The 22,944-nt window shown below is 34.8% G+C and overlaps 1 protein-coding gene across 4 annotated transcripts in view; it reads left to right on the top strand.

Annotated features, from left to right (window-relative positions):
* The window catches only part of LOC126831050 (ras GTPase-activating protein nGAP), a 152,754-nt gene that overhangs the window by 18,543 nt on the left and 111,267 nt on the right, over positions 1-22,944 (top strand). The window contains exon 1 of one of the 4 annotated variants that reach the window (XM_050561674.2): positions 14,317-14,578. The exons of the other annotated variants lie outside the window; for them this stretch is intronic. Within the exon in view, the coding sequence (XP_050417631.1) occupies positions 14,356-14,578 (223 nt within the window). The 5' untranslated portion in view covers positions 14,317-14,355. Of the gene's footprint in view, positions 1-14,316; positions 14,579-22,944 lie in introns of those variants that run through there. 4 annotated transcript variants of the gene reach the window in all.

The following is a 22,944-nucleotide window of genomic DNA, read 5'->3' on the forward strand; positions in this document are numbered from 1 at the left end:
TTCGTAATGCGATGTTCTATCCATTTGTTATACTTTTATGAAATAAGAACCTTATCATAAAGTAGTACCTTTTATGTACATAGTGTACACAAGTCATAACAATTACTATTTGACGACCAGAAAGACTAATTTAAGACCTATAATGCCATATTTGGCATCAATAACTGCTCGGTAAATACTGGTAGCTTGTCATATTTCGGCCACCAATTTTTTTTACATGTATGTTAAAAGTAAGATAAATGACTTTTAAACATACATTATGCAAGAGCTAAATCTGTCTGTTGCAGGTCTTTCTTTAGGCCTGAAATGTTATCTAAATTATTAATTAGACATTAATTAACCTATCCAGACCATAATCAACTCTAGATGGCATCGCTAGCCTGCGATCTTTAGTGGATTGTGAGCCGATTTACTGCATAATTTTCCTTCACGATTTAATGATTAAGTGGATAATTGAGACTATGCTGTTTATGTACTGACTTTAGTAATGATGATCAAGGCTAGGCGGAAATTCAATCGCTTTGTTCTCGGTTCATAGTGGATCAATTTGAATGAAATTTTCAGCAAATTGCCTTTACATTATCTAGTTTTTAACTATTATAGTGTGAACTGCCAACTTGTTATCGAATCTCCCATAATGCAGTTCAAAATCCTGAATAAAGACCTTGTGATGACATTAATCCAATTCGGAACTTATTGACGAGCTGTTACTGTAATAACCATTTCTCTTGAGCTTTATGTAACACGTGCAAGGGAGAAGTTGGGGGGGGGGGGGTCTTTTTTATACACCCACATGTGAATGTATACTGTCGTCGCCCCTGTCTGTCCGTCCACAATTTGTTTGTGGACACTCTACAGATCACAATTCTTATCTGATTTCGATATTGGCATGTAACAGATCGAAATTACATGGATTGTGGCCCCTGATTGTACGAAAAATCGCGTCTTTGGCTTGTAGACCCTCTAGACGTGACAATTTTCATTTGATTTTTATGAAACTTGAAATACATGTTTATAACCCAAAGATCTTGGTTCCATTCAATAATCGCGCTATTCGGATCATAACTTCCTGAATTGTATGGAAAAAAACGTGTTTTTAGCTTGTGGTCACTCTAGAGGTAACAATTTTTATCTGATTTTGTTGAAATTTGAAATGTAAGTTTATAACCCAAAGATCTTGGTTCCTTTCGATATTTGCACATATCGGACTATAACTTCCTAAATTATGGCCCCTGATTGTACAAATATATTTCCGTTACACCCGAATGATGGTTGAGTTAGAATTTTGTGAAAGTCAGACCAAAACTGCTGGACAAAATGGCTGCCCCACGTACGCAAAAAGTGTAATACATGTATATCAAGGTTGTTAATACTCAAGAAGTCACACTTTTTATCTAATTTCGATATTTGCGCATATCTGACCATAACTGCCTGGATTATGGCCCCTGATTGTATGAAAAATCATGTTTTTAGCTTGTGGACCATCTAGAGGTCATAATTTTTATCCGATTTTAAAAAGCCTTTAAGTGTATCACCATTACACACATACCCTAATGATAGTTGAGTTAAAAAATCCGACCGAAACTGCCTAACAAAAAGGACGTTCCTTGTACGCAAATAGTATAAAAGTATGTAATACTATAAGGTTGTGGACTCTTCTAGAAGTCACAATTTTTATCTGATTTTGATAAAATATATCTTTATATCCCAAATATTGCAGCCCATTTCGATGCAAGCGTATTTCAGACCATAACTTCCTGGATTATGGTCCCTGATTGTGTGAAAAATCACTTTTTTTTTAGCTTGTTCTTTATCCATCTCTTGCAAAATGTGGGCGTATCTTGCCAAGCAACTGCTGGTTTTGCAAAAAGGCACAAAGTTGAATTAATTGTATTGTAACAAAGATAGAAATATCACATGAAAGAGAAATGGAATGGTATATTAGCAAATGTGGAAGGGTTGGGGAAGGACCAGATAATCTTTAAACTAGGCATATCAATAATTAGTAATATTCAGTTTGATCGGTATACATGTATGTCAGCATTTTCTGAATCAGAGATCTTTTGTCGATCTGGTCCGAGACCGAACAAGACAGAAACCAAGCGGGAAAATCCTAAAGAGCTTTCCCTGCCAGCACTTGGATTCAAAACTGGATCTCCAGGTTAGCGAGCCAGCGCCTTTATTCACTGTGTAAGGTTCTGCTGAAGTGTTAATATATTTGATATCAAAAAAGAAGTGTGAGATTTTATTTATCACCCAATACATGTATCACTCTTAAATAAAAAGAATTTTAAAAACAAGAAATTATAGTGACTTTGGAAAATTAACTTGAAACTATATAACCTAGTGATAAATAGAATTCCTCAATTGAACACTTTTTTTTTTACAGGTTAGTCTCTGGACAGGGTCTAGTTAAAGCATGTACATTGTAAATGTAAAACAATATTTGAAATCGTGCTGTTGTCTGTTTGTTTTTAAATTTCTCACAGCCAAGTCAATCCTCTTCTGTCTTTGTTTAGACTTGATCTTTGAGTTGTTCACATTCTCTATTGTCATATACTCCAACCATTTTACACTTCTACTCACATTTTACCTTTAAACAATACCAGTCAGTCCCTTTATCACATTCAGTTTCCACAATGAACAAATCTTTAAAAATGGGTTCGGACAGCCTGCTCTCTGTGTTTCCTTCAGACGTTCAGAACACAATAAGTCTCTAATTTAGTGGGGTTAGGTGGTTGAGTCGTCTTATGCGTGCATTTTAGATTCTAAGATCTATTATTAAGACAAATGGCATGATTTTGATCCCAAGCTTGTACATGACAAGGAGTAGGGTCGCCTGCCAAACCTCATGGGTTTTCTCCTGGTTCTAATTAATTAGAATTGCACATATTTTTCATGGGTTTAAATATAGCTTCATACATGTCATCTCTACAGTGTCAAGTATTTTGATTCCACTTTCCTTTTTCATGCGGGACAATCTTTTTTATATTCTCAAACCCTATAAGAAAAACTGAAGTAGCCCAAGATGTTCTGGGTTCAAAACTTTCCGTCACCTGATAAAACCCCAGCCTTCACATACTGGGGGTGGGTACTTTTTTGGATGGGATGGTGAAACTGTGGAATGTATGTAAAAGCACCTTTGACAGTTGAAAATCGAAGAAGAGTAAACTAATTAAACGACATAGTGCAGGCCAAATTCTCCCACCTCACATTGCACATGTGACCATAGAAATAAAATTCCATATATTTGTCTCCAATCCATTCTGTTTTTTTATGAGTCAACTTAATATTAAAGAAGTGGATGTTTGAATTAAATAATTATGTTATAGATGTAGTTGTTATTGATGAATAAACCGATGAATAAATATTTATTCTTGTAATTGATCTGGTTGCGTTTATATTGACCAACTTCTAACACAACCATTGATGAATTATAGAACTGACAAAAATATTTCCTCACGATCATTGATCTAACTTCACTCCTATACCCTCGGACCTGACCTCAACAATGTTTGTAATTTCATAATATGGAGGCGTAAATATTGCCTTGGGTATTATCTACATTCTTGCTGTAGAACAGATTGCAGCAGTCACAGATTCTAGATATTGAAAATGAACAATGGATTAAGTTTTAGTGATATTTAGATTTGTGTTGGATGTGACATATATTGATCAGATGGATTTAAATTCAAATTTTTAATTGTGCACAAACATTTTTATCAACATCCACAAAAGTTGGAACTGTCAAGACAAATATTCAATTCTATACCTGTTCTAGATTTATTTTTACAGCCATTTCGTGTGATTACATTTCAAAGATGAAGTGCCATTTAATTGTTTAACAATGACACCACAATTGATGAGAATAAGGAATTGGATCATCAATATGTTATTGGTAAATATTTGTGTGAGATGATAAATATATCAGGGTTTTATTTTTGTTAAGGATCAATTTACAGTGGATCTTAAGTACCCCTAGTAATAGTCACATTAACTTTCTTACTTGCAGATATAATTTCTATAATACATGTAAAAATATTGGGAGTAGCTAGTTTCTTGATCACATTATTATAATCTGTGCCAGTACCCCAGATCCCAATCATCCTCAGTATCCCAATGGTATCGTTCCGTTCTACTCCACGGGGAATGCTCACTGGTCCGTGGGTGCACTAGTCTGCAGGTTTACTAGTCCGCGGGGGCACTATTCCGCCGGTATAAAAAATACTAAAATATGGGTATCAAAAAAACAAGCCGGTATGGTGGCTGATTGGTATCATGTCGTGATGTCGCCCTTCATAAGGTGACAACCTAACAACCCGACATCACAACATTTTAATCCGACAATACGACATTTCACCCAACACCACAACATTTAAAATGCTCACTGGTCCGTGGGTGCACTAGTCTGCAGGTTTACTAGTCCGCGGGGGCACTATTCCGCCGGTATAAAAAATACTAAAATATGGGTATCAAAAAACCAAGCCGGTATGGTGGCTGATTGGTATCATGTCGTGATGTCGCCCTTCATAAGGTGACAACCTAACAACCCGACATCACAACATTTTAATCCGACAATACGACATTTCACCCAACACCACAACATTTAAAATGTTGTATTGTGGAGTTAAAATGTTGTGATGTCGGCCGTCTTCCTCTCAATATATAGTATGATTATTTACAATGATCCTGGTGCTGATCAAGAAAGTTCCCCAGGATTTTGCAGCTTGGTTTCATGACATTTTTACGCGACTTAACAACATTTTTAATGTCATGGTCTCGATTAAAAATGTTGTATTGTTGGGTTAAAATGTTGTGTTGTCGTGATATGTGTGAGGGTAAAATGTTATGATGTCGGGTTGCCACCTTATGAGGGCAACACCGCGACATCACGACACGATACCAATCAGTCATCATACATTGTTGTTGTTGTTGTTAGTGTTTAACGTCCGCTTCCACCGAAGGTGATATCGCAGACAAGTTGTCTTTTTTTTTTATTTTCATGATCTTAGCGCACGCGCAGGGGTCTTTCATGTAGGAGGAAACTGGAGTACCCGGAGTAAACCCACGAGGTTGAGAAGGCGCCCCTATCTCCATGCCACATCCGCTCACACCAGGGATCGAAACCACAGCCGCAAGCCAGAGGTGACCGGCCAGCTAGAGGTCGAAGCGTGACACTCTAGACCACTAGGCCATCCCAACCCCCCTGGGGGTACTGTACCTGCTGGTTTCTTTTTATAGCGGTGGACTAGTGCACCCGTCCTTGATAATTCTGCTATTGTTATGGACCAATCAAAAACTTCATTGAATACACAACGAAGGGAAGTAACTTGCATTTTATTGCAACTAAATATTTTGTCAAAATATTTTAGGACATCGTTTTGTGTGCATGTCACTTTTTTGATATTAAATTTCTTGCAAACATTCTCATAATCAAGTGTACAAGCTGCTGTATTGTGGTGAACGTAAAAAATGACGCTAAGACTGGTATATGTAAACTGTTTTTTGATTGGTTCGTAGAATCTAGCTACATGTACATGCCAATGAAAACATCAAGGGCAGATTATTTGAATTATGGAATCCCCGTGGATGGACCGAGGGGTTAGTGGAGTAGAATGAAATGATATAACTGGGGATACCAAGGATGGATCCCAATCTAATGAAATTATAACTTTAAGGTTCTTCTTCTTTATGGTTCTCATTTTCATACACCCACATTGAAATGTGGTCGTATATTGGCATCGACCGGAATTGTTGTGGACGTTCTAGAGGCTAAAGTTAATTTATACACAGTGTTTAGGGTCATGAGACGAAACAGCCTATCGATTTTCAGCGATTACAAATAATTACTGCCAGAGTTATGGCCCTTGATCATTCATAATATCTTGTGGATGCTCTAGAGGCTAAAGATAATATCCAATTGACTTTAAATTTATACATAGTGTTTAAGATAAGATCATAAGACGAAGAATCCTATCGATTTTCAGCGATTTCAAATAATTAATGTCAGTTATGGCCCTTGATCACTTCAAAAAATCTTGTGGATGCTCTAGAGGCTAAAGCTAATATCTGATTGTCTCTAAATTTATATGCAGTGTTTGAGGTCATGAGACGAAGAATCAAGTTATCATCCGATTGACTTCAGATTGATACAGAGTTTAAGGTCTTGGGACGAACAAGTATATTGATTTTCAATGAATTTTGATAACTTGAACAGCTAAATCCATGATATTAAATGTTTCGTATACTAAAAGTTAGCAAGGGGCAGAACTTTATAAAAACCAAACAAATTCTAATGATTTTCTGATAATTACTTAATGAGTTGTTACTCTTAATCAGATTTTAGTGTATTATACATGTAAATGTTTCATTACCCAAAAGAGTAAAAACATGCGACAACTCTTGTTGAATGCCCGGACGATTTAGCTGCTGTGGGCGTATGTTTTACACAGTATAGGATCTGACATCATCTTCATTATTCTTAAGACCTATGTTTTTCTGCAGCCTTATTCAGTTATTTGTTACATTAAATGGGAAAGTACCATACATGTACATGTACATGTAAGTAGAGACGGGGATGATAAAGGTAGCATTTAAACGATTTGTTTTGATATACATCTCAGGGTTGAACTTGATTGCCAATAATCCATAATCATACAAATATATGTTGATACTTTCTTCTAGTATCTTCATAAGCCCAGTTGGTGCAGAAAAGTAGGATGTTAAACCCCATTTCATTTCTATTACCGGTAGCAACTGCACATAACCAAAAGTAACCCAAATGACACTCTGGACATGACACACAACACAAACACTGTAAGTAATAAAAGTACTGTTCTAAACTATTATGTTTATATTATATTACTTACTATATTTATTAATCAAGTTTTATTAGTATGTTTTTAATGTATTAAGAAATATTGTAAAGAATATGAAGGTGTTATGTTATTTATAAACAACAGCTGGTTATGATAGCAATATTGATTTTTCTACCTTTAAACAAAACAAGAGTTCTCCAGCTGTCCAAACGTCACAAAAATATCCATGTGAAGGAACTCACTATGAAATTTTGACGTGGTTTTGAAATTTAATGATATAAATTAATTGTGTGACTCTTCAGTTTGGATTGTGGTAATACAGTTTTCTGTGGGATATTGAGAACTAAGGAGAGAGTTACATTTATTTCTACATGGACACAAGTTTTCAAACTTTGAATATTTTTATAATAGAAAAGAGTATTTCATCATATTACAAATTTATGTGTTTGAGAGAGAATAGGAATAGACCAAAACTTAGAACAAAATGTGAGGAAAACAAATTAAGATCCATAAACTGGAACAGCGTACAAATCTTTGAACAAAATACTATCAGTGTCAAGAATATCTTTTTTAGTTTAACAGAATGAATTCACTGCATACATGTAATGTATTTTGTCATTTGTGATTGAAAGTCTCTTCAGTTTGATATTGGATTCTGTTTATCAGAAAAATGGGACATTAAATCCCATTTCATTTTATTTCATCTGTTTATTTTAAAGAGACATTTATCACTTTTCAGCAAGACAGTAACAGAAATTGATCGTTCCATAAATTTAAATTTATACACAGTGTTCATGAGCTGAAGAAACCAAAAGATTTTCAATGAATCCTGCATAATTACTTGATAGGTTATGGCTGTTGGTCACTTTGAAAAATCTTGCTTACAGTCTCTAGTAGCTAGAGTTCTAATAAGACAAAAAAAAAATATTGATTGTCAACAATTTCCAATAATTACTTGGAGATTTGTGGCCTTTGATCACCTTGAAAAACCTTGTAGACACTTTAGCTTGAAATTTGTATCTAATGTTTATGTTCACAAGACAAAGCATATTGACTTAAATACCAAGTTATTGTCCATGTTCAAGCTAAAAAATTCTTGAATATAGGAAGGCGTAAGTTATCCAAATGTGGCAACCATTATGGACTGCATGGACGACTTAAGCGCGTGTCCGCGAGAAAACCATGCAGAAGGTGCTAAGGCTTCAATCACAGATTTTGACCAAATTTGGTTTATAAGTTGGGATAGTCCCAAAACACATAAATGTGCAATATTAGATAAATCTTTCAATTCCTGTATGAGAAAATTGAAAAAACATTTTTCATATGGTGAAATTGCCAAAATCTGTCTTTTCTCAAATACCAACTTTGGCAAGTCCTTACACCTTTACTATACGTAGCAGAAAGACCAAACTCACACAGTTTATCGATGACTCAGTGCTGTTACCACAATATTAACTTCAGACGATTCTGGCGAACGAGATTTGTATACGGACTGGATATCTAAATTCCCCATTTTTCGTCACCCAGAGTTTGACGCCCTATAGTTACTTCTTTCATGGGGTGGGTTTAAAAAATTTATGCTCACGTGAACAAGCAACCTCCCAACATTTGATACAAAAAATAAAAATGACTGGAATCGACTTGACAAAAACTAGGTAAAGGAAACAATAACCCATGAAATTAATCTGTAATTTCCCTATTTTGGAGATAATTAACCGTAGTAGATAAAAAAAAACTAACAATTTATTTTCCTTTTCATTCATATGGTGTTTACTACCAGCCCTAAAATACATTAGTATCTGTTTTATAAAAATATCTTGAAAAAAAATACTTTCAAAGGCCTGTAATCGTTCATGGCTCATCTGGCGTCGACTGGAATTGACTTCCGCAGTTGTCCACGACCTTCCATTGGAGTTTCGACATGCTCAGTCTTAACAAACATATCCATTACTCTCAAATAGACATTATTTTAAATAAAATAATCCAACGAAAATGAAAAATTCACCTAAAAGTGAGATTCGAACCACCAACCCCATGACTTCCCCCGACCCACCCTCTCACCGAGTTTCTTGTCCCAGGGCCCCAAGGTCCATGTCGTGGGCCCTGTTCAGGAGATTTGCCTAGGGCCTCTCTTATTCTAAATCCGGCCCTGAAGGTGCAGCTGACGGTGCCCGAGAGCTGTATCTACCATACTACACTGTTCAATGTCACCCACTTCGACGCAATTAGGCTTCGTTGCCGTTAATATTTAAGCTTCCACATTTCTGTATTGTAGAAATCAGTGGATGTGTCCCAAAATGAATAGTGGAAACATGCTCTGAAATTAAACATTTTGTAGCCATTTTCGGTAACTTGTTTGAAAATGAAATCTTAAAGAGACAATACAACAAATATGTTAACCCATTTAACACAGAGCCAATTAAAAGATTAGCTACCCTACCCCTAAGCTCATTAAATCAGCAGGGCCCATATTCCTAAGCCAATAAGTGGATTATTGTTAATCCTAATACCCTCTACAAAATTGCAAATAACAAAAAAAATATTTTCTATACACAGAAATACTCTGTTACAAAAATGCACAGATTGTCGTGTTCTTTCCAATGATATAAAATTAAATTGTACAAAGTAGCAATTATATTACTATAATAAAAAATGTTGAAAAGTCAGTTCCACTAAAATTATGACTTTCTGTCATATAACGGTAAAATAACGTGAATAAGTATCCCCTAAGAATTTTTTTTTTAAATAGAACACAAATATAGTCCCTCGCGTTGGTAGCAGTGTTCAAAGTAAATATAATTATAACTTTTAAAAAGAAATATCACCCCAAATGACGGTCACTTCATTGCTATCGGCATTTAACATTTCTGCCATTCTTTGGATATATGACGGGAATTGTCGTATTCTTTGCTTCATTGCGTCGAAAATAAAGATATATAGTTGAAATCTTCGATAATGTAATATTCCTCTATGTAGCTTGTATTAAATCCAAAAAGTTTTGATTCAATTTAGCTTCCCAAAGTCTAGAATTATTAGCCGAAGTTATCGTCTGTTTGAAAACGTATTCAAGATGGCAGCGACATGCTTGATTTCGGCTCGAGTACATGTATTCTTCGCTTCATAACGTCTAAAAAAATAATAAATAGTTGATTTCTTCGACATTATCATATTAGCGAATATAACATTCCTTTTCATTAGGTATTTTATTTTTATTACTCAATCACCATTAATTTAAGAAATAAAAACAATAGAAATCTGTTGATTGATCTCGCGCTTTATTTCGCTAATGCCGTTGCCAAGTATGATGGGTCCGCGAGTTGATTCGCTACCGTCAAGCGCTGGCTGCGAGTTGATTCGCAATCGTCAAAAATGAAAGGGACAATACCAAATATACAATAAATACAAATACACACTTATATAGAGTACAACATGGTACAAATAATGGCTATGGATATGATGAAAACGTATAAAAGTCAAAAAATTTATTTCTCTAATTAAATTTGCAAAAAAATGTATCACAAAAGCTTATTTTTAGCACTTTTCAATAAGCTGTATATTTTAAGTATGTTGTATTCCGGTCATTTTTTTTACACCTATGGATACTATGTGCGTAGCACTTCAAAACCATCCAAAGAAATTCTACTTGCGACCATGAAAGAAAAAGTTACAGTGTATCTTTTTCTGCACTATAAGGACAATGTGAATATGGTACCCTAAAACAAGTCCACACAAAATTAGTATGTACTGATTTTTTTTTTCAAATTAGTGCTGGGGTAGAAGTTGACCACCCGCTTTATCAGACAGGGTCAAAATTAGAAGGTTGCTATTCCACCATATAATGCAGTCTGTGCTTAAAAAGGGTGATAAATACACATGTGAAAACCGCAATTTTACCCATAAAATGAATAATTCCCGTACAGTCTTTTAGAGCGACATCAGCCTGTAACCACTTCAGCATGTTACCTCTTGCCTCTAGGGGGTGTCATACCATAAGTTTGTTCAAAAACTTCCGACCCCCCATCTTAGCACTTTTTGCGATTTTTGCATGGTCTTCTCGCGGATACACTCTTAACTCCTGTGGGCATATGCCTTGCAGCCCTACTTAGAGTAAAGTAATTTGTCCAAGCAGCCACTGAATTTTGCATGCAATCTAATTTGATCTAAGCCAATGTAGTGTCAAATTATGAGAAATTGAAATTTATTTTTTTACGGACCTCCAGAGATCTCCACGGCTGTTATCTCTTCAAATGTTAGGAGCTTGATCTTATGCTTGTACACAATGAGTGGCAGTGTCATCTGCCTAGCCTCATGGATTTTCTCCTACCACTGCTTCAGACTTTATGCGTGCAAGCATATTATTGAAATACCTTATGTTAGTCCCAAATTGACCTCGTTTGTGTTGAGTGAAGGCAACATGAATGTGGTCTATCTCCATGACATATTGTGGGTACATATATCATCATTAACTACAATAAAACCACTTCTGAAAGCAGTTTCTTCTCATTCATCAAATTCCATGTCATTGCCTCATTGGCATTGTCTGTCATTGATTTATAAAATGACTCATAAGATTTTATTTAGTATCAGATTCCATCATATCCTCTAATATAACCAAATATTTGTTTTTTGCCCTTTAACTAACAGTCCACAGCTGTCACCTTACTTTATTTTTATTCTTTAAATTTTGTAGAAGGATTTTTATGATTCATTACATTTTGTGGGAATATTTTTATGATACATTGAGTCGCAAGTCGTTAAATCTATTAAATTCCACCACTCATCCTTTTGTAAAGTGTTCTTTTAAAATTTCTGTGCTTTTAAGAATATTCTGTCAGAAGCTACATTCTTTTAGTTGCTTTGATGTGATTGTGACATCTTGATTTGAATATTTATTGTCTTCCAGTTGAGATTTGATTTATTTATGGGACTAATAATTAACATTCTTTTTAAATTCGTCTTACTTGTAAGATTTATATTGGTTTATAGAGGAATTATTGATTGCATTGTTTTATTTTTTATTTTCATACAGAGATTGTGTATGTACAGAATAAATTTTATATAACCGTCGTCAAGATTTCTATCTTGATGCAAGGTTGAATGGAGATGACAGGACTTAGTCTACACATATTTTGATTATAAAACAATCATGTCAAAGTGATCTGAATTAAGTGCTGGGATATTGTGTAGCATGTGTGTAGGAGATAATTCAATAATTTTGTATTGATGCAGGAAGAATTATTGACAGACTATTGAATATTTCCATTATATGTTAGTCGAAGTGACCGAGGCTGAAGATCTTTGAAATTATCTATGTGACAGACGCTCGATAATTTTGTAGGTATATAGAACAATTTTTAGACTGGCATTGTAATATTGTGATAATACAGAGATTGAAATGGTGCCCAATATCTTGAGTAATTTGGCTTAACTCCTAAACTCTGTTGCATAATCCTTTATATTTGACATATTTGTCCAAATTTATTCTGGTTTATTGGGGCAGTCAAATCGCAAACCTACAATGTGCTACATTGTAGTTCTATCATTTTTGTTTTGAATTAATTGTTTAGATTTAAGCATATTCACTGTAACCCGGGTATCATTTGATCTTGCATATTTTGCATTTCTTTCAAATTCATTCAATATCAAATCTTTGTTTGAAAATTTGTAAAAATCAATCCAAACCATCTAATTTGTACGTTTGTCTGGTTTAAAGCTGACTGTTCAATTTTGATGATCAGCGTCCAATTTACATGCATTTAATTCCCTCCTCCCACTCTTTTTTGCAAAAAACGTGTTAACAAGGTAAAGGCTACAGTAATTTAACAGATTTTATTCATATATGGTATGAAGAGCTGGGTTCATAGTTATTAGAGGTTGAACCCTATACGCTCTAGGACCCTCGATCCTGGAGTGACCCTCCTTTATTTGAAAACCTTGTTGATGTCATAAAGGCTACAGTTTCAACGAATGAATCCTATCAATATCCAGTGTTCCGCATCCTTGCATTACAGAGTTACCTCACCTTTTCCAAAAACATTGTTAATGTGACCGAGGCTACAGTTTGTAATGGATTTTTTGGTCAAATTAGATGTGATTGTGTTCAGGTCATGAATTTAGCCTACCCTAATTGGGGTCAAGTGAGGATGAAGATGAACCCTCTAAATATTCAGCCTTCAGTTACCCCCCCCCCCCCATCCCACCCAACCCCTTTTTCCGAAAACACTGTTAACACAATAGAGGCAACAAATTTTAATATAATTTTTCATGCTTGTGAACTTGACAGAGATAAGATTTTTTGAAAGATCATCCTATTCAAAACTTGGTCTACATCAATTTCATATAAGCTGCTGTCGAGACATAGCCGCTGTGTGGGCGTATTTCTATCTTTTGAAAACCTTGCTAATAATAATATGATAGAGGCTACAGATTTTTTTTTCTGATTTGGATTGAATCATGCAGGACAGAGAGGTCGAACCCTATTGATAATTGATATTTAGTGTTCTGCGACATTCTGTTCAGGAGATTATACCCCCTCCTTGTTTACTTGATAATGAGCATTTTATGTCTTTAAATGTTAAGTGTGAATATCATCTATTTAATTGAAGATAAAGGCGGGGGACATCAGCTTCAATGGTGGCTTCATGTTATTATTTTTTTAAATTGTTTTTAGAGATTTATGGTATTTATTTTTGGTATTTTATGCTGTTTATGGTGATGTGTTGTTCTAATTGTACAAGTTGACATTTTACCATAATAAAAGTGGTTAAGATTATTTTCTATTGATGTAACATGTAATTATTACAGCTGCCTCTGTATTTACTGATTGTTGGCATTCCGGGTATTCTTTCATAGACTAAACCGTGGAGACGACTTAACTTGACGCAAGTCCTGGTCAAATTGATCTGACATTTCTATAAACCTGTCGGAAATCAAAATCAAATGTATTAATACTGTAGAAAGAAGACAGGAATGTCTAAGGAGGGATATTAATTACTGGATTGTGGTCCTCGGAATAATGATATGGTACATGTACATTGTTTTACCCCAGGACACAGTGTGAATTGAACCTGTATTTGTCATCAGAGACTAGGACATAATAGAAACATATTTCATCTTCGGAAATAGAACCTCTTCTTTAGGCAGATAGAAACTGATTATTGGATGTTTGGACACATATTTGATGTTAAAGACAGTTTAAATCTTTTAATACAGATTTGATCTTCAGGTCCATTTTTATCAGTCTAGATTTTCATCATATTACTATTGGATTGTCAGATTTATATAAATTTTGGAGATTTAGGATATCTGGATCATCGATGCATAATAAGGACTTGAACTGACATTACACATGTATATTGGAGAAAACATTAGAACATTTGATTTACATGTAAGATCAAATCTAGATGGCACAGACATGGATAAACAGCATTTGTGATTTTTAGAGCACAGACAAGATGTGGTAGTTTTTGTGGAGAAAAAATGATTGTTAGATATTTAGATTATATACTGTATGAATGAAAATAAATGATTTGTCACAATGGGAAATAAAGTGAATAAAGAGAAAGTGAAAGAAGAGGAGACAAAAAAAGAAAAAGGACTAAAGGCTGAAAAGAAGGATTCAAACGATGTGGAGGAATCCATGGATGTCGTTGACCTTGTTTTAAGTGAAACTGTTAAGGAGGAAAACTCACAAGTTCAGGCTGGAAGAAAACGATCGTCTGCTTTTCGACCTCAATTCCTGGTCATGCAAAAACGTTCTGGTAGGTTGCTTTAAAATTTTCTATAACAATAATTTAATAGGTTTCAACAGTCCATACCGACTTTAAAATAATTGTGTTTTGAGTGCTAATTCCTGTTCAATTTGACAATTTGTTTGTTGAATGTTTTATGATGAGTTCAAAGAATTAGAAATATCAATTTTAGGGACTATCACTCACCACAAATTTAATCTTTCAAATGTCTGAATCAACAAGAAATATAATCCTTTCCATTACCTCCCATTTCAAGAGCTTTTATTCCTCTAAAACTATATAAAAAAGTTGCACACACAATTATTCACAGGGGTTTTAAATACATTAGATTTAATCTTCACTTCATTTGAAGAAGTTGACATACTATCAGATATTCAACTCCCATGAGCATTTTATGCAACTCCAACAAGCATTCTGATGGAAAAAGTATCATTTATGAAAGGTTGTATGGAATGATATTTTTGTCCAACTCCCACAAGCAAGTGTTACCAGTGATAAAACTGTATATTGATAGTTTATGGTTTATTTCATCTGTAGACATGATTTATTTAGTCTAGGTTAAAATGACATTATCATGCTATGTTGGACATGTATAATATATTTTGTACATGGCAGGCGATAAATGACTTGTATCATTGAGACCTGTCAATAATGAAAAGAAGGAGAGCGGGACATGAGTTTCATCAACCAATCAAATCAATGGATCTACATGCGCGCACCGTCTTAGGGCTTGACATTAACAATTTCTTTGCAACACACCTGATTGGGCAAGTAGACAAAAAGTATTGAGAAGAAAAGATCGTTATGACTTATCGTTAATACAACAAAGACCAGTTTAGTTACAGTCATCTAGTTAGGCGTTTCGGGAGTTTTCAATATTGGATTCTTAGAACAAATCCCAAACCGGCTATCTCTGATGTTTTTTCGAAATTCGAAAGTTCACCCGCTTAGTTTTAGATTCAAAGGTTTTCGCAAATTTTCTTCTGCATTTTTTCGACAATCAAGGTGTCGTATATCCTTCACTATCCAGTTGTAACTTGGTAGGAGTAAGAAATACACAGATGCCATCATATAATAATATGGCTTCCTGAAACTATGATATAAGATCAAAAGCAAATCAATAATTTGTCTATTATTTTGGCAATTTACGAGAAATAGACAATTTTGCATAGGTCACTTTTGAAGATTTTATGCCCATAAAAGAATAAATTATAATACAATTAGCGCCATTGACGCCAAATGCGAATGATTATTATTAATAATCATATTAGTAATTCATGCATCAGCTTACATGTAGATTGATGTCAATTTATGTTCTCTGAAAAGTTTGAAAATTAAATCCCTGTAGATGAGATTTAGATCATTTTCCTGTGGGATTAGTTACAAACTGGAACCAATGATTTTGTTGTCCAAATTTGTCAAAAACAAATGACATTATGTTTAACGACCAACTGTACTAATGAAGACTAATGCATAGGCCATAAAGCTATTATTAATCAATCACCCACTCCTTGGAAACAAAATGACCTGTAAAATACCGCACCACTAATTATGAGACAATGGGCTATATTTCACTTGATAAGTTTCTTTCAAGTTTTCTGACTTGCGAAAATGTTGACTGCGTCGAGATCAACATCATCTACATTGTATGGGCTTTAGGCGCTGCAGCAAGGGTATCTAGACATTAAGTGAAAAGTTATTTCAATTGCTGGATAAATTTGTTTGTAAGGATTTAAGCAAAGCAAAGGTTTGAATTTTAATTGTTCTTTGCCTTTTAAAAAATAATATTTTTGAAATATTTACTGGTGGACTCTTGGTGGAATGCTGGTGATAGCGGAAACAGAACGCTCTCCTCTACAGTTTGGTCACCTCGATAGCTAACAAAAAGTTCATGAGGATGGCACCACACCTAAACAAACACCCATAAGACAAATCTGTGTACAAGATACACAATAAATTCACAGACATAGAAAGTAATAAACAACAATATAATATTAACTAAATTGATCGCAGGGCCTGGTAAATCCTGATTTTTTATTGGGGAATGTTGATTCACAGGTTCCCATCTTAACAAACGCGAACGCAGATGCAGACGCCAATGCAGGTGCACCTAATGTAGTTTGTTGAACAAAGCTAATGAAACAAAATGAGAACTTGGCATACGCATAATGGCACTGATGAATGATGGGGTGTGGGACCTGCCTTACTATTGGACAAATGTACAGGGGCTCTTGCACTGATGTCATTGGGACCCGTTTATCAGATTCTGGTGCCCTTGCACTGAACTCAGTGGGACCCTTACATGGATTCAAGGACCCTTTTCTTGGACTGGGGTTCCCTCCATGTACAGGGGGTCCATATCAAATTTTCTCCCCGAATTCATTATTTTCTTTCAGTTTTATTTTTGGAAATTTTCAATTATATTTTCTTGAACTCAGGGGTCCTTGCACTGAAGTCAAAGGGGCTCTTTTCTTGGACTGGGGGCCCCTCCATTGGGCTTGGGTCCCCTGCCACAGCGGGGGTCCATTTTTCAGTTTTATGTTTGGAGATTTTCAGTTATATTTTCGGCTCGAAGGCTGGAGCCTCTGCTAAATCCGCTACTGACAGTATTCAAATTTATGTCCGTAATATTCCTACAGAATTACATGTTTTTGTAATACAATAGAATGAAAACGTACCGATCCGTACTTGCTTCAAGTTCACCCCAGTAATATTCCTCCAATATCATTCGTCTTCATTTACACAGAAAAGAATGAAAGCAAAAATGGTATTTTAAATATACATTGTAGCATCAACACAAGTACTGGGTATTGCCACTGCAGTCATGATACGATACGTATAGCGATTCGGGTGCTACGATGTGATTTATATCACGACTCATATTAAACAAGAAAACAACAGGATAAATGAATAATTGATATTTTTAGTCCTGCCGATGTTGAAGAAATAAAACTGTTTTATATCACAATTTTGATGTGGATCAAAATAAGGACAAAAACAATTTAGGAGTGTTTGTGTACATATGGATAATGTGTGACATGGATAATTAAACATACATGTACATTATGCAAGAGCTAAATCTGCCTATTGCAGGTCTTTCTTTTAAAAAGGCCTGAAATGTTTTCTAAATTATTAATAAGACATTAATTAACTTATCCAGGCCATAATCATCTCTCGATGGCATCGGATTTCTCCGATTTTAAATAGATTAGAACAGTTCAGCCATCTTTTGATTTAAGCTAAAAATGGAGGAGCGAGACTTAGCTTCGAACAACCAGTACGGTCGTTGAAATTATTACACACGTCTTTGTTAAACCTTCAAAGGCTAATATCTTCGTTCGCAATAGAGTAATTTGAATGAAATTTTCACATTATTCATGTTACATTATCTATTTTCGAACTATTATAGCAAGATTGGCTAGCTCTTTATCTAAATCTAACATAATGTATCTTTAAGTGACAAAAAAACATAAAAAATAATCACAATAATCGATTCAGTCTCACAATTCAATGCACAAATTGAGAGAAGGTAAATTACGATTCATCGATTTAACGATATATTGTGCCAGCACTAATAAACACTTGTGTGCAATGCAGGCATTGTCACCATGTTGTTGTTATTTGCCTATGTGACTCATTTTTCCTGCCAAAATGAACCAAGTACCATTTTAGTTGCGAAGTAGTTCGTTAAACAAATAAAAATTAAACTGGTGTGTATTAGCTAATAACGGTGTGTGCTTCGAATGGATACATTTTTCGTTTGATTATAGCGTACAGAATATTTTGTTGTCCAGTGAATGGAAAATGATTAAAATTTTGTCTGATGGCAAATTGGGTTCAAGGTGGAAACACATGGTCAGTTCTTATGAAGGCAAATTGTTACAGATAAAAATTGTTTTGTGAATAATTAACTAGCTTGTATATTTACGGGATTATTAAATTACTTAGATCATGAACTGAATGGGTGTTCAAAGGTTAGCTTACAATTAGTTTATTGATTAATATTTGACTACTTTCAATCTCGTCGATTGAAATCAAGGGGATTAGAATGTCTGTATGCAGTGGAATGATAAATCACATTTGTTAAACATTTTTTCACTCTTAATTTTGGACAAGACACTTGCTTTGCATATTCCCTTAAATTTGATAACGTTCTGCTAATCAAATTAATATTTGATTCGCACTTACATTATTTTTGTTTAGCAAACTGCGATGCAATACCTTTTATCATATTCCCTGCTAGATATGAAAGAACATTAAAAGGGCAGGTCCCAGGAAAATGGCGATAAATTATGCAGCCTCTGGTACCACCAAGAGCTTGAGCTAATTTTGAACTATTTCTTCTCCCTATAGCGTAATGAGGTGGACAACCCCTTCCTAATAACTCATGCAGTTTGAAATTTGCATGAATGAATGAATGACACAGACGGGCACGTGGTATCGTAGCAACGCTCGTAAACAAAACAAAGCGACTCATGCTGGAGCGGCTCATCCAGATATCTGCAGCTTACCTTATTCGCTGATTTCTTGATTATCCCTACATGACAGGCAGGCCTTAGTGGACCATACTACGAGCCTATGGGTCGCCTACCAATTTGAACACTCCTTAAAAATCATTATTGTCGGCGACATATTTGAGGGGGCTAATTCGAATTTTTGGGGAGCTTAGCCAACCCATAGCTACCCCGTGGCTACAGGCCCGATTGGGCTGTTATTTTGAACCTTTTATTTTTTACAAATTACATGTAATTGAAGCATTGGGTCACAAGAGACAATGAACCCTATTAATTTTCAGCACTCCACGATATGTTATACCCCCATTTTCTGAAAAACCTTGTTAACGCGTATATGCAGCTTTCCTGAAAAGAAACTTGTTATCGCAATAGAGGCTACAGTTTTTAACAGATTTTTTTATCAAATTTGGTGTTAAGATTGAGGTCATGAGAGGACGAACCATCTCCATTCCAGAGTTACGCCTAGTTTTCCGAAAACTTTGTAGAGGCTACAATTTTTTTAACAGATCTTTTTTAAAATTTTGTGTGAAGGCTATTGATATTCAGCAATCAACAACCTTCAGTTCAAGGAATTACCCTACCCCAGTTTCCATTTTTTCAAAAATACTGAGAGGATTTATTCTATTACTTTTCAAATTTGGTGGGAAGCATTGGGATCAGAGAGAATGAAACGAACCTTGTTTATTTCCAGCATTCTAGCACTTTCTGCTCCAGTGATCTGGAAAAGCTAACTGTGAACATCATATAGATTAGATTTCTTGATCCATATAAAATTTATCCTCAGGAATATGCTGCTGTATATGTGTATGGCTAGTTTTTTGTTGAGACATGACTGCTGTGTAGGTGTATTTCAATACTTTGAGTGGTTATCTTTTACAGTAATTATTTAGGGTCAATTTTCTACATTATTATTGACCAATTTGTTTAAAATTTGCTCCCACCACAACCCACTTTTTATTTCGTTTCCATTTCAGGGGTTGGGGTACATTTCTTTTACCCCATCTTTGCTTTCCCTTACTGCTTTGTCATTTATTCAGTATAAAAGTTATTTTGGAAAATGATATATTTATATATGATATTGTTGATATGATGTTTCTGAATAAAGAGAGAGATCAGTGGGATTTAATGTCCACTCGAGAAAAACTGGGTCATTTCGGGACTAATATATTGTTCAATTTTATTTCAATAAATTGCTTGCGCGTACAGGTCTTAAGCATTGGAAGGAAACTAGAGGAACCGAAGAAAACCCATGAGCTTGGACAGCCGGCCCTACTCCTTGTTACATACAACCGAGGAATCGAAACCACGCCAGCTGACTCAATGACAGACCTTATAATGCAGCACGCACACACTAACCATTCGGTCATCTGATAAATAACCTTTCAGCAGCCAATTCTGTTTTATCAATGTTTTGTAATGGGCAAGCAAACCAGCTGGTAGCTTAGACTCTTTGATTTTTGTGTCAGTTTCAATCCTCACAATCGTAAAAGGCTGTTTTGTCATGGTTTTATAGTTGATACTACATGTATATTGTAAAGAAATATTTTGGTGCCCTCTGATGGAATTGCATTTCGTGATTTACATCTTTTTTATCTTTCAGCAAACTTTATCTTCCAATGTAAATGGCCTGGTATAATATTCGTGGTTAGATATATTTGATTCTAAATGTCAGTAGAATAGTATTACATTATACTATGACTTTACATAGCTATATTGACTGACTTTATATAAACTATACTGACGGGTATTGTGGTATAGAGGCTGTGTTTAGTGTCTTGAGTGTTCAGACATGTTAGAGGTTTCTATCCTAACTTTGTACATGATTTACTTGTTCTATTTTTACACGCCCACATTTTCATGTGGACGTATATTGTCGTCGCCCCTGTTAGTCCGTCCGTCCGGACGTCTGCCCGTCCACAATTTGTTTGTTGAAACTCTACAGGTCACAATTTTTATTTGATTTTGCCGAAACTTAAAATATAGGGCTATCTCCCAAAGATCTTGGTTGCTTTCGATATTGGCATATATCGGACCATAACTTCATGGATTATGGTCCCTGATTGTACGAAAAATCACATTTTTGATGAAACTTGAAATACATGTTTATAACCCAAAGATCTTGGTTGCTGTCAATATTTGTGCATATCTGATCATAACTTCCTGAATTATTATGGCCCTTGATTGTACAAAAAATCACGTTTTTAGCTTGTGGTCACTCTAGAGGTAACAATTTTTATCTGATTTAAAAAAAATGTTTTTATATATCACCGTTACACCCCTAATGATGACCGAGTTCGAATTTCGTGAAAATCGGAACAAAATTGCCGGACAAAATGGCCACCCCTCGTACGCAAATAGTGTAAATATATGGTATATCAAGGTTGTGGACCCACTATACACTACAATTTTGATCTGATTTTGATGAAACTTGAAATATATCTTTATAACTCAAAGATCTTGGTTCCTGTCGATATTCGAGCATATCGGATCGTAACTTCTTGAATTATGGCCCTTGATTGTACGAAAAATCGCTTTTTTTTAGCTTGTTCTTTATCCATCTCTTGAAAAAGGTGGCCGTATCCTGCCTGGCAGCCACTGGTCTTTACTTTTGTAATTACCTGTGACGTTCAGCATTTTTTTTCTAGCTGCCTTACGTAGTATACGATATGTTATCAAGTGTTTGAAACCAATTCAAATTTGTTCAAGTTACAGGAAGTGCAAATATGGACCTAAGTCGTGAAATAAGCAACAAATTGAACAAGAAACTCAAGAACATCTGAAAAACAAAACTACCTTTAGCTTTCGTTAGTCGATCAGATGACAGACTATTTTGACCAAGATTCGATTTCCAAATCTGATTTGTCTTCTCGCTGAAAGTAATTTCAATCATACTTGCCGGTGTAGTTTCATTTGATATTTTAAACATTGTAACCATACAGAGTTGCATGTATCAAATGATGAAATTTTCTGATATAAGAAACAGACTATAAACCTTGTGAGAAGGTAATGTTGTATGAAACTACTTATAATAGGTAATTTGAATAGACCCCAGGAAGATATTTATTATAGTATACAGTAGTTATATCCATGTGTTTCTATAGTGTCAGATATTTTGCAGGTTTCCTGCATCAGGTGTAATATATAGATTACTTTCAAAATTACATTAACCTGGATATAAATTGTCCAAGGTTTATTTTGAAAGGTTGGATGCCAAAAGATTTAGTTACTTTTCGGACTTGAATTTGTGTTCAAGTTTTGGGTGATATAATTTTTTATTGAATGTGTTCTTTCATTGTGGATGCTCAGTCATAAAGTTTGTATGTGTTACCAATTTTCTTATTGATATTATATGGAGGTGATACTTTGAGAAAGGATAAGAATAGAATAATTGATCTGTCACGGTGATATTATTTGATATGTACAAAGGTACAATAACAAAAATTGACACTTATTTGGACTTCTTAATAAATGGTATCAAACATTATAGAAAACATAGTATACCAACTTGATAAGTTTCACTACTGTCAGCTAAACGGATTCCAGACACTTGAGTATAATAAAGATGGTGTGTTTTGTGATTTAGCAATTAGAATTAAATGGTATGGAATAGACGTAAAATCAAGGTCCCCATGTGTAGTTATGCATGTAAAAGAACCATTGACAGTTATTGCATGCATAACCTTAGATATTAAAAAATACCATATGTTTATCTCAAAATGACCAAAGTATTGTGTTGATGAAAAACATTAAAGTAGCTAAGTCTTTAACTCAGTATCATCCAAAATCTTCGACATTGAAAACACGATTTATTTGTCAATTTAAATCAACATTGATGTTGTGATCTTACCGGGAAAAGATGGG

This window comes from Patella vulgata, chromosome 1, assembly GCF_932274485.2.
Source record: "Patella vulgata chromosome 1, xgPatVulg1.2, whole genome shotgun sequence".
Lineage (NCBI taxonomy): Eukaryota > Metazoa > Mollusca > Gastropoda > Patellidae > Patella > Patella vulgata.